General features: G+C 47.8%; 1 protein-coding gene across 1 annotated transcript in view; it reads left to right on the forward strand.

The window, feature by feature from the left end:
• The first annotated feature begins 9,550 nt into the window (after positions 1 to 9,550).
• SH3BP5 (SH3 domain binding protein 5) overlaps positions 9,551 to 18,652 on the forward strand; it is a 65,613-nt gene continuing 56,511 nt past the window's right edge. Inside the window, exons 1-2 of the mRNA XM_010966060.2 lie at positions 9,551 to 9,827; positions 11,492 to 11,554. Coding sequence (XP_010964362.2) covers positions 9,690 to 9,827; positions 11,492 to 11,554 — 201 coding nt within the window. The 5' untranslated portion in view covers positions 9,551 to 9,689. The remainder of the gene's footprint in view (positions 9,828 to 11,491; positions 11,555 to 18,652) is intronic.

Consider the following 18,652-nt stretch of genomic DNA (forward strand, 5'->3'; position numbering starts at 1 on the left):
GTTTTTTTTTCTTATTAAGTTGTATGAGCTGTTTATATATTCTGACAACTAAGCCCTTATCAGTCTCATCTTTTGCAAATATTTTCTCCCATTCTGTAGGTTGTCTTTTTGTTTTGCTTATGGTTTCCTTTGGTATGCAAAAGCTTCTAAGTTTAATTAGGTCTCATTTATTTATTTTTGATTTTATTTCTATTGCTTGGGTAGACTGCCCTAGGAGAACATTGCTGAAATTTATGTCAGAGAATGTTTTGCCTATGTTTTCTTCTAGGGGGTTTATTGTGTCTTGTCTTATGTTTAAGTTTTTAAGCCATTTTGAGTTTATTTTTGTGTGTGGTGTGAGGGAGTGTTCTAACTTCATTGATTTACATGCAGCTGTCCCGTTTTCCCAACACCATTTGCTAAAGAGACCGTCTTTACTCCATTATATGTTCTTGCCTCCTTTGTCAAAGATTAATTGACCAGAAGTTTGTGGGTTGGTTTCTGGGCTCTTTATTCTGTTCCATTGTTGTATTATATCTGTTTTTGTACCAACACCATGCTGCTTTGATTATTGTAGCTCTGTAGTGTTGTTTGAAGTTTGGGAGGGTTATTCCTCCAGCTTCATTCTTTTTCTTCAGTATTGCTTTGGCGATTCTGGCTCTTTTGTGATTATATATGAATTTTAGGGTGATTTGTTCTAATTCTGTGACCTGCGTAATTTGATAGGGATCTCATTAAAATCTGTAGAGTGCTTTGGGTAATATGGTCATTTCAACAATATTGATTATTCCAATCCAAGAACATGGGATATCTTTCCATTTTTTAAAGTCATCTTTAAATTCCTTAGTCAATGTTTTGTAGTTCTCTGAGTATAAGTCTTTCACTTCCTTGGTCAGATTTATTCCTAAGTATTTAATTTTTTTTGGATGCAATTTTAAAAGGATTGTTTCTTTACTTCCCTTCTCTGATATTTCATTGTTAGTGTAAAGAAATGCAAATGATTTCTTGTATCCTGCTACCTTGCCAAATTCTAAAGGTCAAATCTTAATGGAAGAATTTCACATTATATGATATTAACATTTTATCAGAAAAATATGCCAGAACAAAAAAGTCCTTGATAGTTGATTGATCATTTTTGTGGTTGTTGCTTTTCTGATGAGCTGGTGGCAATACTGTTTCCTCGCTCCTTGCCCAAGGCCCTGCCTCTAAATGATGGCTGTGCCCCGGAGCTGGATCCTGGTCCTCTTTCCTTCAGTGTTGCCCTGTCCTGAGTGATTTCGTCCAATCCCATGGCCTTAAACATCACCCACGTGCAATTGACTCTCAAATCCAGGTCTGTGGCCTTGACCTTCAGATGTGTATCCTCCTGTCCACTTGACATCTGCACTTGTACGTTTCAGAGCCTCTCAGACTTAGGTGTGCAACATCACACCTCGATTTCACGCCTTTTCCTCAAGACTTCCCTACCTCGCTCGATAAACACTAGCCTCTTTCAGCCACTTTTCAAGTCATAATCTCGAGTCATTCTTTTTTTTTCTTTAAAAAAATTTTTTTTGTCATTTTTGGGGGAAGATAATTAGGTTTGTTTATTTATTTAATGGAGGTACTGGGGGTTTAATGCAGGACCTCGTGCATGCTAAGCACACGCTGTACCACTGAGCTGTACCCCCACCCTCAATATTTTATTTTATTTACTTAATAGAGGGGCTGGGGATTGAACTCAGGACCTCGTGCATGCTAAGCAGGTGCTCTACCAAGAGCTATACCCACCCCACAAGAGTCATTCTTGATGCCTCGGCCTCCACCCATTCCCACAACGAATGCAACAGAAAGTTTTGTCTTCGAAATACATCCTCAGTCACCCCTACTCCATCTCCCCAAGTTGGGCTTATCCACTAAGTCCAAACGGCCACGTTTCTTGCTAGGCCTCTGTCACAGCCTCCCAGCAGGTGTTCCTCCTCCCACCCTTGCCTACACGGCTGTTCTGTGTCCACAGAGCAGCTGCGGTCACAGTTCAAACATATACACTGGGTCCTGTTATCCCCCAGTTTCAGTCCCTCCAGTGGCTTCCCATCACATTTGTGCAAAATCCAAACTCTTTCCTGTGGCCTCCCAGGCCCCAAATTGTCTGACACATGACCACGCCTCACACCCATGTCAACACCCTGTCCTCCTTGCTCTGTCTCTGGCCATCACCCGGGTGGTCCAGCTGGCTCCCTCTTCACGGTCCCTCTTCCCTCCAGAGTGTGGCTACCTGACCTCATCTCACCATCAAGTCTCAGCTCAAAGGTCACATCCACAGAGAACCTTCTCCATCTCCCATCTAAGGCAGCCCCCACCCTCCAGCCTTCTTCATTTGGTTATCCTACTTTTTTTGGTTCTTCGTAGCAATCCTTGTTAGCACTACCTGCAACTATTTTGTTTACTCCTATATTTAATTTTTTTTTCAGTCTTCCCTTAGACTATAAGCCACAATGAAGGTGGGAGTTTTCTCTAACTTGTTCACTGCTGGGTCTTCATTGCCAGAGGCTGTCACATAGCAGATACTCAGTAAATGTCTGTCAACGAAATAGTCTTTCAAATAGAAGGAAAAAAACTTATTTTCATAATTGTATTTTGCAGGATACAGCTCCAGTAGAAGCCTTTGTTCATTACTTCATGTGAAACTTTGGTTTCCTTTATCAGTGGATTTATTTCAGTAGCCTTTTCCTGTACCAATTACCTTTGAATAGTGAAGCTCTCCTGTCTTGCGTATTTCCTTCCTTGGCTGGACCAGGAAACCTGTGGCATAAGGAAGGGTGGGCAGGCTGAGACGACTGGTTCTTGGTTAACCCAAGCTGGATCACAGTGATCACTTATCCTTCTTCTGGGGCCCAGAAATGCCTTTTCCCTTTAAAATCCATTCTAGAATCACGCCTGCAGTCTCTTATGCTCACTGGTTTGTGTCTGGAACCCCCTCTCTTTCTAATGGAACACTGATTCTGCCTCTGTGATTCTAGCACCATGTTAAATATGTGCAGGACCTTTAAGACCACAGATAAACATTGGAAGTCTCTTTCCTGGGTGCTGTAAGTACTCTGGCCTGTAACTCATCTGGGTCAAGAGACTTGACGTAATTCAATTTAGGACACAGATAAAGGTTCTTATGAGAGAGGAGGGGCCACAGCGCAAGCAGTTTGGCAAGATACTGATGTCACCGAGTCTCAGAATTAAATAGCTGCCTCGTAAAGTGGAGGCCCAGATCCCTTTCAAAGAACTGGCTTCTACAGCAACTTGAGTTCTAAGAACTGGTCATCTGGGGGCAGGAAGCATTGTGGAAAGGTTTGAGGTCTATTTTAAAGTTCTCTTCCCTCTTGTTCCAAACTCCTCCGGGCATGAAGGCCCTGCTCGCTCTCCCCTCCCCTCTGCCCCTGGCCTCTAAGTTCACCTCCCTCGCTGGCTCTGCTCTGCCCACACCCATTTGCTTTCTCTCCCACCCGAGGGCACTCCCGATCCAGGACCCCTGCACACGCCACTCCAGGCACTGAAGTGCCCATCCCCAAAGGCACATGGGCTGTACTCTCTTATTTCTTCTGGGTTTTGGGGTCACACCAACAGCATCCCTGTGTCTTGTCCTCTGTCTCCTGCTTTGTCGTGGCCCTCAGCCCTGGTCACCCCGGCCTGTTACCCATTTATCCATCATCTCCATGACAGGTTGTTGCCGTAAAACGTGCCTCTGAACCCGGAAAGCCAGATTGAGATTCAGAGGCAGAGTTTGGGAGAAAAAGAACAGCTTTATTCCTTTGCCAGGCAAAGGTGGGTCACAGCAGGTCATGCCTTAGAGCCTGTGAGTCCATCTTGGGGTTAGGGTTTTGAAGTTCTATAGAAAAAAACTGGAAGAACAGAAAAGGTGATAACCATCAGGGCACTTTACAGGGGGCTGCTGCATTCCTCTTAATCTCCGTGAGTCTTTCTGGCCTTGTTGGGGAACTGTGGAGGGTCTGTCCGTTCTTCTGAGATTAAAGGCCCCTTCTTCCTGGAGCACAGCCTCTGGGTTAAAACTATTGTAAAGAACGTCAGGGAGAAGTTTGAGGGTAGCTTAGTACAAAAGCAGTAAGAGAGAGAAAACCAATTACAGGATTTCTTAGAAAGAATCAGAAAACAGTTTTAGCATCAGGAAAGTTAATTTGTTTGCTGCTCCTTCAAGCAGGAGGTTGTGCCTTTTGTTCATAGTGGTACCCTGACCCCTGGCACAGCGTCTAAAACATATCAAGTGCTCGATGAATATTTGTTAGATGAATAAATGAGTAAACAAATGAACGGCATCTCATTGTCTACAGTGTATGGTCCAAAGGGTTAGCCTGGCCCTCTTGGCCGTCGGGGACCTGCCCCAAACTCGACTTGAGGCTTCATCCTCTGCTTTTTCCACCCCTCACTGTCCCTCCTGGGTCCCAGGTCGAGGTGGTCTCCCTTCCCGCTGTTCCTGAGCGGTCCCCCCTCCCCCCTCCCCGCCTTCCATGACTTCCCCATGTTATTTCCTGCCTAGGAAACCCTTTCTTTCTTTCTTTGGCAAAATCCTCCTCACTTGTTTGAGGAAATCCTGTTTATTATTCAAGGCCCAGTGTCGTCTTCTCTGTGAAACCATGCTGGCCCTCGCAGGCAGAAAAGTGAAATGACTTCTGCGTCCCCCCGAGGGTGACGCGGCCCTTTGCAGGGGCCGGGAGGGGAGGGGCTGCTCCTTCACTCACCTCCAGGGCCAGCACGATCCCTCTGTCTGCCCTCAGCTCCGCCCAAGCTCCCTGAAGTCAGCAGATCGCCTCGTTTCCACTCAGGCCGCCACGCCGGCTTGGCGTGAGTTTGGGGGGAAGGTCACGTTTCTCTTTTCACCAAAAAGGCCGAGAACACTTGAGACCCAGCTGCAGACCCTCTCTTCACCTGGAGACGGGAAAGTGATGCCCCTTGAACCCGGCAGCATTTTCTGTGAGTGTTTATTGAGGAAACCCAAGTTTCCTTCCACACCTACAGAGATAGAAACACCCCCAAGTGCCCCCCACTCCAGCGGGGGGCACCCAGTGAGGAGCGGTTCTCTCTTTGCTGGACTCTTGCTTGGTTTATGATTCAGGGAGAAGGGGGCTTGGATTCCAAATGTGTGACACCAGGAAGGCGGTGGGGTCACAGCAGGAGAGGTCGATGCGAATCCCATGAAAGAAACCAGATCATGACAAATGTGACTCACTGGAGAGAAATTTGTAAACCTAAGTTCATCCCGCCAGATACCTTTTCTCCTCCTTTTCAAATGTCAGCCCACTGATCTCAGGGCAGCTGGGACGGCACCAGGCTGTGACTTTCACCAGAGAAGATTTTCAGCCTGAGGACATGGTGGGGCAGGGAACACCCCCCCCCCCCCCCAGTTGAACCAAACTGCAAGGAGATAGTAAAAATAAATGGAGCCGCTGGACAAAGAATGTTGCCTGCCATTCCAGTGAACAGAGAATGTTGCCGCCATCATGCCATCAGCCCTGCAGCCCCTAGGGGGAGCCCCGAGGGGACTCAGGGTGGAGAAAAACAGGAGACTGGCCCTGGGCAGTTCAGATGCCTATCTAAGGAATGATTTCAGTGAGCCCAGACTCTTGCATCTTTGCATACACAGAGAAGCATTAAAACCATTAACTTGAGGTGTGTGTTTTGTGATGAGCAGTCATCTTTTGATGTTCGACTACAGGGTATTTTTTTTCCTCCTCCAGCAAAAACGCTTAAATTTCTTGGCCCCCCTGCCTCTTTGGAGCAGCTCCTCAGAGCTCTCCGAGAGGCTGTCTCCCGGGCTATAGTTGGCAATAACATCCCCAAATAAAACAGGTTTAAAGTTGTGCATTTTAATTCAGTCAACAACAGAGCGTATGGTCTCCAAGGAAAGCAGTCCTTGGGACTTTGTTACCATGTCGGCCGTCCCCACTCTGCCTGCACCGTGCACCATGCGATCAGGCTACCAAAGTCGCAGCTCTGGTAGAGATGTGCCCTGCATCACTCGGGGACCCTATCCCCCCAAGCCTGGCAAGGCAGAGGCGAGTTCTTGGAAACCACATCACACACGAAGCACTAAAAAGAGCACTATAAAGCTGACTTTTCTGCAAAGGAGCAACGGTAAAATTGGGTGATGAGTTCCTCATAGGAATCGACAAATATATAAGATTTCCAGGAAATAACCACACATGAGCAACGTGTTATCTAATGACTCCTCAGTCATTTCAAATGGTTCAATTGTATTTGAGGTCTTGAAATGGGCAGAGAAACATACTGTGACTGAAATACTCCACTGAGGGCCATCTGGGGCCTTGGGCGGGGTTGTGTATCTTTTGAGTGAAGGAGGCAATGGAATATTTAAATACAAATAAAGAAGGCTAACTCAAACCAGAGTATACTCTCCTCCAGCTCAGTGGTTCTCGGACTTTTTGGTGGCAGTACTCCTTTTTATTTTTTTCAGCGACTGAAGATCTTACAGAGCTGCTGTTTATATGGTTGCATCTACTGGTGGTTACTTCGTAGAAATTAAAACAACTTAAAAGACTGTTTTTTAAATCAATTCCTCTAAAAATAACAGTACGTGTGTTATGTTAACATAAATACCATAATTTTTATGAAAAATAACTCTAGTCTCCAAAATGAGAAATAAAAGTTTCCAAAACAAAACACGTAGGGAGAAGGGCATTGTTTTAGGTTTTTGCACGTCTCTTTAATGTGCATCCTCAGAGGAGACAGCTGGGTTCTTGTATCGTCTGCTTTCGGTCTGTCATGATTATCATGTGTTGTGTCGTTTCTGGGAAACTCCAGTGAACACTTGGAAGAGAGTGAGAGTGGGAAAGGCTAACATTGTCTTAGTATTAGTATGAAAGTAGTTTTGATCTCATGGGCATCCTGAATTTCTCAGAGACCTCCAGCCCATACCTGGAGAGCCACTCATCCTGATCAATATGTCAACTAAAATAAATAGTAAGCATCTGCTTGGGTTACCAGCCGCATCCATGGTTTGCCTTAGCATGTGAGTTAGGCAGAAGTATGAGATCGCCCCATTTCCTGCCCCCTGCTATACAGACTCCTGCATAATGTGGGGAACTTGTGATATGGTGGGACCATCACCTCCATGATTAGGTAGTGAATATGGCACAGCTGGCTTTAAGAATGGGAGACTACACTGGGTGGACTTGACCGAATCAAGTGAATCCTTAAAAGGGATCAGGCTTTTTCTTTAGAGGAGATTGAAGTGTGGGAGATTCTCTGCCTGGCTTTGAGGATGGAGGGGGCCATGTGGCAAGAAATGCAGGCAGCCCTCAGTAGTTGAGGTTGGCCCTTGGATGACAGTCAGCAAGGATATGGGGACCTCAGTCCTACAACCACAAGGAACTGCAATCAGCCAACAATCTAATGAGCCTGGAAGGATGTTTTCCTCAGAGCCTTCAGAAAGGAATGGCCCAGGAGACCTCGAGCAGAGAAGCTAGTCACACTGTGCCTGAACTTCAGACCTACAGAACTGTGAGATCATAAACGAGTGTTGGTTTAAGCTGCTAAATTTTTGGTGATTCGTTACACAGTAATAGCAAACTAACACAGTATGCATTGTTTTAAATTTATTTCAGAATTACACAAATAATCACAAATACATCCTCCTTGTAAAAAAATGAAAACATTATTGAGAGATTAAAAATTCCCTTTGACTCCCCCAACCCCATCCTAGCCAATCTGGGGCCCCTCCCTACCCGCTCTTTTCCAGACCTAGCCACTCTTTGTTGCCTATGAACTCTTCTTTCCACAACTTTTTCTCTGTATTGATGTGCATATGTAGGTATCAACAGAAATATATAGTACTGCTGTGGTTTATTTTAACTTCAGAACACTATTTGGGTTCATCCTATAGCTGGCTCAGGTCTTCTAAAAAGAAAATAACAGAAGTCTAAACCAGTGTTTAGAACAGCTTCTCTACATCCCATAGCGTCGTTTTGAACCATCCTTATTGCTCTTAGATCTAAGCTTGAATAGAGATGTATTTTGGAGGCTGTTGTTTGAATGGTGATGATGAGTTGGGAAGCATGAGAGGGGCAGGACTGACCTCACCTGTCTTGTTTTCAACCTCTGTCTCAGTTTATTCACAGCTAGGATGAACCTGCTCAGTTATAGGCTCAATTCTAAGCCACTAAGGAAACATGGGTGGCTCTTGTGTCCCAGAGTGACTCTTAATGGCCATCCTGACCCTGTCTTCATCCATCACTGAAAAATGAAAAGCAACCACATTGCTAGCAAGGAGCTTGAGAACATCTCTCAAAGAATTGCTGACTCTCCATTTAAAGCACAGTGAACAGGTGTGACCTGTTTGGAAACAAGCCCACGGCGTTCACCTGTATTACCTCCAGGAGACAACAAGTCTCCTTTGATGGGGGACCTCAGTGCCAGCGTATGTCGGGTGGAACCTTGCCCAGGGAGTAACCCCCCAATTTAGCTTCTGGTAAAACCATCATAAGCAGGTTTCCAAGGTTGGCTTTAATGACAGGCTTTCAGAAGGAAGCTTCTTTCTCAGGCAAGTCTGCTCTCTAAACTCATGGGGCCCAGGGACCACAAGGCTCCGTGTGGAAAGCTTGTACCTGTGCATTTTTGCAGTGAAGGAGACATTAGCAATAGCCGGCGGCAATGTCCGTGCCTGCTTTCCTAAGGGCATCTGACCTTCTGCTCCCCCGACATCACAGTGGCCCTGATTTTTCACAAAAGCACAGACAAGCCCCTTGTTCTTTGACTTTTTGTGATGTTGAGTTTAGCAGGCAAGTTCTGGCTCCCTGCTTCTTCGGGGTGGCAGGACACCTCATCAGTTCACAGATCCTTGGACAGAGCGTGCCCATTAAGAGGGGGTACGCTTGCACGCCCTTGAGAAGGCTGTATCCACCCACCCACTCACATCCCTGATCAGTGGATTTTCCATGCTTCCTGTCTTTTCAGGAAGGACCATCCCACAACTCTGAGAGCCCAGGTGCTTCGGGCTGGGGCTCTGCCCTGGGTAGGGCATGGCCTCTGGACAAGGAGTCCATGCGTGGAGCTGCAGCTGGTTCCCTTCTCTGTGCTTCTGTGTCTGTGTGAGCCTGTTTCCCCTTTTCTGGAGAAACCTTTAGGCAGATCCAATTCCCAAGATTCACCCAAAGGGGCAAAAGTGCTGTGTGGACAGGGGTTCGAGTCTTGAAACTAGCCCAGGGTCGCTGAGTACAAGCTTCTAAAGGTGACTTCAGACTGGAAATACCCCCAACTTTCCTTCCATAGGACAATCTGCCTGGGGACATGAACAGGGATAAATCCACCCTCACCCCAGGTGGCCGACGCTGCGGGGTTGGCCTATATTCGGGCTGGGAGGTGAAAGGGGGTGAGGCTTCCCAGTTTCCCCACCCTGAGCTGTTCTGGGAGCAGAGGTTTTGTGACGGATCCCCGGCCAGCCGGCCGGGGCGGCTGGCCTGGAGCCGGGCCGCGGGAGGGCAGGCCGGGCCAGGCGGGCCGGGGAGGAGCGGGCCGCTGCGCTGACGGCCGCGGCCAAGAGGGGGCGGCCGCGCCCACTTCCTCCTGCGCGGGGCCTGGGGACCCAGCGGCGAGCGGCGCCTCCCGAGCGCGCGGGGCTGTGGCCAGACGGCTGGGGCTGGGCGTGCGGCGGCCGCCACCCGCGACGCTCCGGAGGCCTCCGCTCTCTTCGCGCTCCGGCCGCCCGCATGGACGCGACGCAGAGGCGGAGCCGCCCCGAGGAGCCGGCCGAGCTCCCGCTGCCAGCCCGGGACTCGGAGGAGGAGGCGGAGGAGGGGATGGAGCCGGGGCTGGAGGAGGAGGAAGAGGTGGACCCCCGGATCCAGGTAGGGCGCACTGGGGGCGCTCCGATCCCCGCAGCTACAGTCCCGAGTGCCTGCGGCCCGGGCCGGTGGGGGAGGTGTCCACATCAGTCCGAGGGCGATAAGAGAGGTTCTGAATACCAGGTTTCACCCTCACCCGGGTCACGGGGAGGCTGCAGTGCCCGCGTGGACGCGGCCTGACTCGATCGCAGGGATTCCCCCCGCAGGACCCGGGGTTCGCCAAGCGTGCCAGGCACTGCGGGCGGATGTGCAACAAAGAGAGAAGGGGGCGGGGGCGCCGCGCCGGTATCGGGGCCCTGCCGCTGGCTTTGCGCAGCCTCCTGGCTCCGGGAGCCGGGCCGACCGCGTGGGCGCGGGTTCCCCGGGCGGTGGGCGTCGCCCCTGCAGCTGGGCGGCCACCCAAGCCTGGGGGCGCGAGCCCTCACCTGGCGGAGGTGCCCGGCCTGAGCCAGCTCCCTCCTCCTTTGATTCATTGTTAGCAAACTGAAGGCTTTATTGTCACCACGGCTCAGCCCTCCGCTTGGCCTCCCGTGGTTTAAAACCCAGCTTTTCCCCGTTCTGTGGTCGGGGGTGAACAGAGATCAGGGACGGCCAGTGCGCAAAGCTGACGCGGGGGGAAGGCGAGGGGGCTGGCCTGGCCTCCCTTGCCTTCCTTTTTCCGGGAGATGATTAAAAAACAATTTCCAAGCCGAGATCTCGTAGTGACAGCTTAACCCCTTCACCCTCCAAGCAAAAAGGCACAGCACACGCCTTTCCAAGGCTCTTTTTTCTACCCTTGCCATAAATAATTTTTTAAAAAATTACTGCTTTTAAGCATGCGCTGAGATTTCTGGAGATCTAATCGGTTTTTCAGCGCACAGATCAATTAAAAGATCATTTAATTCAGCTGTTGCGTTTAAAGGACTTGTTTTTGATAGAACAGCAAGAGAAATACCAGGTGGGAAAAATCTGCATTAAGAATTATACTAAATAAAATCAGTGTGAACGGACTGACTTGTTTTCTTAGTAGGGGAATTCTATTAACCAGATCCTTTGTTTGCAGAGTAAAATGAGTTAACTTCATGCTGGGTAATTTTTACAAAATGTCAGTTTGTAAACGTTTGTTTAAAGGGTCAGGATTAAAGCTGGTTTTAGTTGTTGTTTTGTAAACAGCTAGGTAGTTCAGATAATTGGCAGTTTGAAAAGATTTTCATCTCTATAGAAAAATACTCAACCACAGATGAGTTAATGCCAGAATTCTGCCCTTGATTTAAATCATTTCACTGGGTTTATACTTTTGGCTTGGCTTTGTTTTCTTTTATTGTCTTTTCTGCAAAGTTCTTGTTTTAAAGCAGGTGTTTTGGTTTTGATTTGGGCCCCTACACCTTTAGTAACAGGTGGCTTTACCTGAAGGCATATACCTGGAATAAATGACCTTCTAAGAAAAGACAAATTCCTAGGACTTTAAGTCATTTTTGAAAGGGACACTGTGAAGAAAAAGGTTTCAGAAATGCTGACATTGATTTCCTCTTCCAGTCAAGGCTCTACTGTTTTCTTGAGAATTAATACTGACTCGTCCCTCTTCCTACAAATTGTGCTGGAGTAATTTTGCAGGTCACGGGCTGAGTCATGCTGGAAACAAAAGACAAACCCCTGAAGTCTTTTTTTCTCTCCTTTTCCTTCATTAGGGGGAACTGGAGAAGTTAAATCAATCCACAGATGATATCAACAGACGGGAGACTGAACTCGAGGTAGGAAAGCGGGGTCCCTGTTCTTGGCAGAGTGATGCCTGGCTGGTTCATTTTGTTTTGGTAGCTAGAGGGTGATTGCTGGCGTTCCCTCCTCCAAGTTGAGCAACAGACAGCCTGCTGCCTGACACTGAGCCCGCTGGTGGGTGGGACACATGTGGATCCAATTTCCCAAGGTTTTCATCATGGAGCCTCCGTGGGGCCACAACCAAGGGGTTTACACACCCTGAAGCCCTGAAGTTAAGGTGTCTGTGGAAAAGTTAAAAGGACTGAGGGGAAGATAAGCACCGTGGACGGTCAGGAAGGAATGAGCTCACAAAAATCTCTTAAATATGTTAACGTTTGTACTTGGACATACTGTGTGTTTCCTTGGGAAGACTTATACCTTCTTTGACTTTCCAGCCCTAATGATTCCCCCCGCCTTCTACTTCTCTGCTTGTTTCTTTATTATCTGCTTCTGTGTAAAATATAGTTATTTTTAGAATTTATTTTAAAAAATTATTTATTTATTTGGGGGGTAATTCAATTATTTACTTATTTATTTATTTCAGTGGAGGTGGTACTTGGGATTGAACCCGGGACCTCGTGCATGCTAAGATACACCACTGAGATATACCCTCCCTGCCCACAATGTAATTACCTTAATGGCAATGAAAAGCTGTTTAGGCTGGGAAGGGCTTTCTGCTGGGAAAAATCTTGGGAAACTTGGGAGAACTTGATGTCACTTTCATGAGCATCTTCCAACCTGAGTTGGAACAGATTCGAATACTCTGTTAGTCTGGGTCCCTCAGCAGTAGGGGTTGGTTTTACCATCCGTCATCCCCTGCTTTTGTCTGAGAGCCCGTGGGTGGCTGTCAGGGAGCTGTGGGAGGACCTGTTTCTGGGGCAGGAGGAAAGGCAGGGAGGGTGGGGCGGACAGGGCAGGGAAGCGCTGGTCCCTGAGAATGAGGGGGTGGGGGATAGGAATGTAATCTACCAGCAACACACTGGCAGCCTTGACTTCTGACTGCGGGTGGAGGCCATCTGGATGTGGCCCTGGAGGGTACAAACTTGTTTTCTGAGCTGTGTGTGAAGGGATCTCGCTAACCACTCGATTCTGATGATCGGCATCTGTGAACACTGGCTGCTCTGCTCCCCCAAGTGAAGTAAGGTCTGCATGTTTAAATTTTTTCTACTTAGGATGATTCAGTTCTCTTTGTCAGGCAGTTGAATCTCTCAGGATCTCAGATTTGTAGTAAGTTCTACAGCAACACCCTCACCGTTTCTGTTGGCATTTGGCGTTTACAAAGTGTTTTTTTACCAGCTTTATTTCCTTCTGTCCTGTCCAACAGCCCAGAGCTGTGCTGTCCAGAATGGCAGCCTCTAGTCACACGTGGCTATTTGAGTTTATTTTTTATTTTAACTTTATTTTATTATTATTTCTTAAATTGAACTACAGTCAGTTACAGTGTGTCAGTTTCGGGTGTCCAGCACAATGTCCCAGTCATGCATATATCCATTTTCATATTCTTTTTCATTAATATATTTAGATTTAAATTAATTACAATGAAATAAGATTGAAAATTCAGTTCCTGTGTTACGGTAGCCCAGTTTCAAGGCCTCGGTAGCCACTGTATCGGACAGATCAGAGGACACTTCCATCATGGTAGAAAGTTTGGACAGCGTGGGCCTGCCGGGTAGGGAGGCGGGGCCACCTCTTCTCCAGGGCCAGGACGCAGAAGCTCAGCATCCTTACAGCCAGTGTCACCGCAGAGCCCGGTCATTTTCCCAATCCCTTCCAGCTCCGGATTCTGCCCTCCCAATACAGACAGACAAGTTAGAAATAGTCCTTTTTTTTAAATTCAAAGTATTGATTTCTTCATTCAACAAAGATCTGCGGGGTTCCTCACTGCTGGCCACTGTTCTGGTAACCCATCTTCCGAGGGTCCCATGGTTTCCTCTCTTAACTCAGTGCAGCCCTGATTTCCGAATCTCCTTTCTGAACACACTTAGGTATCAGTGTGTCACCGGAAGCCATGGGACAGGTGTTTCCTGCCTGGCTCCGCAGAGCACTTGGCAGCAGCCAAGAGCCGGGAATCACTGCTGGCCTGTGACGCTGGGTGACCTTTCCATGGTATTATTACAACCAAGGTGGACTCATCCAAGTGTAATGCAGGCTCTGGAGGTCACTAAAACTTCCTGAGCAGCTATGTTAAAGAGTAACAAAGAGCTCCTTCTTGGTGTGTGTCTTATTGTGTGAGGTTGCTGTGATTGAGATGGTTAAATACATGCTAATTTAAAAATGCAAATGTTTTGCATTTGATTTCTACCAAGGGTTGAAATGTTGAGAGATGATTTAAAACATAACAATTGTTTTCCATTGTTTAAAAAAAGTAACAAACAGCTGAAATTAATTTTTTTCTCCTCTTTTTTGTTTTTTTGGGGGGATCATTAGGTTTATTCAATTTTATTTATTCAAACCTTTTTTTTGAAGTATAGTTGATTTACACTGTTAGTTTCAGGTGTACAACAGAGTGATTCAGTTATACATATACATACATACACATATATGTTTTAAGATGCTTTTCCATTATATGTTATTACAAGAACTTATTTATTTTTAATGAAGGTACTGGGGATTGAATTCAGGACCTTGTATGTGCTAAGCATGTGCTCTACCACTGAGCTACACCTTCCCCCCACTTAAAATTAATTGTAACCTAGTTCCTTTAACCCAGAATGTCCAAGGTAGTATAATTTCAATAAGGAACCATACAAAACATTAATGAGATGTCTTTCCTGTATTTTTGTACCCTGGCTTCAAAATCTTGGGTGTATTTTCCACTTAGAGTACATCTGTCGTGGACTGGCCACTTTCGGAGCTCTCAGGTGCTGCAGTGGGCAGCCCAGGGCTACAGAGGGCTGGGTGGTTTTCAGCCTTAAGCCAGGCTCTCTGGACACTTCCTCTTTGGTGGGGCTGCATCCCTTTGGGTGAGCCCTGGGCACCGACCCTGTGTCGGATATGGGTGTGAACCTCAGGGAGTTGGCGTTTCAGTTGGGAGTGGGGAGTGGAGAGGTGGCTAAGAATTACTGATGATCACAACTCCAGTAGGAGAATGACATGACAGAGGAGTTTCGGGAAGATGCCCTCGCAGAAGCCTGCCTGGCCAGGGAGCTGGTTTGTGGCGCTGCAGATGGAGAGAGCTGCAGGGGTGCTGGGGGCGCATGCCAAAGGATGCGGGGCAGAGAGCCACTGCCTGAGTCCACGGCCTGGCCTCCTCCTGTGGTCCTTGTCTCTGGAGTGCTGGGAAACTTGAACTAGTGACGACAGAACCCCGGCTCCCCGGGGCGACGTTGTGTCCTGATCTCAGGATCTTAACCCTCATTTAGGCTCCCGAGAGCTTTGGGTCCAACATCTTCATCCACTGTTCAGCATGCAGCGTTGTTTTCTGTGTGCTTCTCTGTAAAGACGCTGTATTTCATGTATATTACTGGTTCATTCATGTTGATCTCACTGCCATGAACTCACCATGACTCGACCTAAACAAGGCTCACTGGACACGCTCTCTCCGTTGGCTCATCACAGCTTTCTTGGGCTCAGGACCCTAAATAGCACTTTGGCACTAGGCTTTTGTGGAGAGGGGTGGTGTTATAAACTGCAAAATCACCAACACAAAGCACAAAAATACAGAAACCATGGCACCAAATGGACCAATTAAACGGCGCTGTTTATAGCATGGGAGCGGACACAGGGCACAGAGTGTCTCTGTCCTCCTCCCTAGGACCGGGCATGGGGGCAGCTGACATTTCTTACTGCTCTGCCCAGGTTCACGAATGACTGCAGAGCAGTGCAGTATGGATTTTGGAGTAAGTTTGAGTGATTAGGCAGATTCACAAATTTGGAATCCACAAGTGAGGAGGATTGACTGGATATAATTTCGGAGCCTCCAGAGGAGGGTCTTTTTCTGTCTGTGTTTCCTTTCCCTTTGCTTTTTTTTTTTTAACTTTTTTTTTTATTGAGTTACAGTCATTTTACAACGTTGTGTCAAATCCCTTTGCTTTTTTGATGGTGGTCTGGCACCACTACCCCTCGCCAACTTCGACTGATTGATTAGGGAATTAGTGACCCAGTGTTCATAACAGCACTATTTACAATAGCCAAAACATGGAAACAACCTAAATGTCCAGCGAGAGATGGCTGGATAAAGAAGTTGTGGTATATTTATAGAATGGAATACTACTCAGCCATAAAAAGGATAAAATAATGCCATTTGCAGCAACATAGATAGACTCGGAGGGCATTATGCTAAGTGAATTAGGTCAGATAGAAAGACAAATGCTATATATCACTTACATGTGAATCTAAAAAATACAGCAAACTAGTGAATGTAACAAAAAAGGAGACTCACAGAGAGAACAAACTAGTGCTTACCAGTGGGGAGAGGAAGGAGGTATTAGGGGGTGTGGGAATTGGGGGGATAAGCTATCGAGTGTAAGAAGGCTCAAGGATGTACTGTGCAACACGGGGAATACAGCCAGTATTTTGTAATAACTGTAAATGGAAAGTAACTTTCAAAATTGTATATAAATTTTCAAAAAGTGAATGGGTGATGATTTGTGGCACAGTTGTCTCTGGGCAGCTGTAGCTGAGGGGTAGGCTGGGATTCACTTTTGGGTCCCATTCAGTGTCTCGGCTGCTTAAATGGGAGATGACCGAAGGTGTCTGATGCCGGCCGCCTGCCCTGTTGCTTGGTGGGCATCTGCCCCTCCCGCAACCTTGGTTTGCCTCTGACCTCTTCTGAACGGTGGGCTGTCCTCTTGGCACTCTGGTCTATATTGAGAGACCTGACCTTTTTCAGCTGTAGAAGGGAGTAACCTTTTAACCAGAGAGGCTCTTGGATGTAAGCCTGATGTTTCAAGCTAAGAAAATTCTTGTGTTTTCCCACGGACACATTGGGTAATCAGCTTTAACTATTAACTCATTGAGTTTTTCTTAAGCATATCTAGAGGGAGTGGGCCTCGGGGCCATGTGGGGGAAGGAGTAGCCCGTGTTCCGATGGGAGCCAAGCCACCTGGCTGGGGACCAGCGAGGGGGCCGCGGTTCCAGGGGTGGTGTGAATGATGGGTAGAGAAACCGGTAATTTGGTGTGTGGCAGCCCTGCCGGGTGAGGGAGTCCAAGCAGGGGTGCTGACCTACTTTTACAGGGCATACCCGACGGAGCCATCTCTCCTCACATGTTTGTTAGAACAAGAGGCAGCACAGAGAGTTTCTAAATCGTCGTAATCACGATTTGTCATTATCCACGCTGGTTATTTATTTTTTAATTTGATGATGTGTAGTGTTTTATCGTTTTATCCTCCCTTCCTCTGGAGACGGGCTATTCTAGGGGCAAGAGGGAGGACTCGGCCAGGCCGAGTTACCCATAGACAGCTTTTCTGATTCTGAGGCATCAGAAGCTGGCTTTTCCAGCCCGCCCTTCCCCAGGGAGGCAAAGGCAACTCATTGTAAACGGTTGTCCTCTGTCCTTCACCGCCAGGGTGGGGGCGGTTGGAGACAGCATTTGATTCTGGACATCTGTGTTCCTCCAGCTTGCTGAAGGCCTGCCCCCAGAATCTGCCTTTTCCTCTGCCAGAAACTAGCAAATGTTTTCTCTTTAAAAAAAAAAAAAAGAAGAAGAAGAAGACTGTTTGGAGCTGGGAAACTTGGGGTGGGGGTGAATTGGAAGCAGCCCGGCCCCTCGTGATGAATTATTAGCACAAGTCAGGGGAAGTGGGAAGTTCTTTTCTGAAAGGACAGTGTTGTCACATCTTAGCACAGTCTCCTTTAAGGGGGGTGTGTGTGTGTGTGTGAGAGAGAGAGAGAGAGAGAGAGAGAAAGAGAGAGAGAGAGAGAAAGAGAGAGAGAGATGGCAGCCTGTCCCTCTTTGTATCCAGGTGAGATCTGATTCGAGTCAACAGTGGCCTGGAGGCGTTCATGTACTGAGCCGGAGGCCCTCCTGTGGGCTGTGCGGCTCCTGGGTTCAAGCCTGCGGCCACAGAGTCTCACAGTGGGGGCCTGGGCCGGGTCTCGTGGGGAGCCAGGGGAGGCTTTGCTGCACTAAGGGGCACTGGCGTCAAGGCGGGGGGACCCCAAGTTGTTTGCGAGTGGCCCGTGCGCAGTGCAGTGCCTGTAGCCAGTGCAGTGCTGGGTGGGGAGCATTGTTGACAAGACCCTTTGGTCCTTGGCTGGTTGTAAAGATGAACACACTTGAGGTCTTTTCTGGACCTCTGGGTGGCCCAGCTGCTGCTGCTGTCCCCACGGCTCCGACCTGAGGCTAGGCTGTCAGAGTAGTAGGCCTTAAGCTTCCTGCTTTGGTGAGTGTCCCCCACACCGCTGCTGGAATGTCAGGGGCAGGAACTTTTGACTCAGCAGTTGCACTTGTAAGAATTGATTCTAAGGGAATAACTGAGTGAGGACACTGCTCCTAGTGTTCAATGCAGCCTTGTTTCCAAAGGTTGGAAGATCGTGACTCTACATGACTATTGTTGGCGGGGCGGGGAGGGGGGTGGTGAGGAGGAGGGGATTGGTGAGGTGGGTGAATCCCAAGCACAAGCGTTGGCTGAGAGAATCCAGGTCTCAAGATGATGACACGGCTTGTTATTAACCTAGAAGGGCAGCTGAGTGGAAAAAAGCAGGTTCCAAAAGGCTCTAGTGTGATGTGCTTCTAAAAACTAGGTTTAAATGCCAAGTGCCTGGAAGGAATTACATGCCGGTCGTTATACCTGGTGAGAGAGGAGCGAAATTTATTGTCTTTATCCTTTTCTATGTCTTCTGAATTTGTTTGTTTTTGGTGGTTGGGGGGAGGTAATTAGGTTTGTTTATGTATTTAATGGAGGTACTGGGGACTGAACCCAGGACCTCGTGCATGCTAGGAACGCGCTCTACCACTGAGCTATACCCTCCCCACCATATCGTCTGAATTACTTGCATTGAATTTGTATTACTTTATAGTGAGAGGGAGGGAAAAACCCAAACCCAAGGCCATGGGGAAGGGGTGGATAGGGGTATGATTGGTCTTAGCACTGGGTGACGTAGGTTAAAGCCTGAGGGCTGCTGACCTGCGACACCCTTGGCCCCTTGGA

Source organism: Camelus bactrianus, chromosome 1 (genome assembly GCF_048773025.1).
Source record: "Camelus bactrianus isolate YW-2024 breed Bactrian camel chromosome 1, ASM4877302v1, whole genome shotgun sequence".
NCBI classification, from domain to species: domain Eukaryota; kingdom Metazoa; phylum Chordata; class Mammalia; order Artiodactyla; family Camelidae; genus Camelus; species Camelus bactrianus.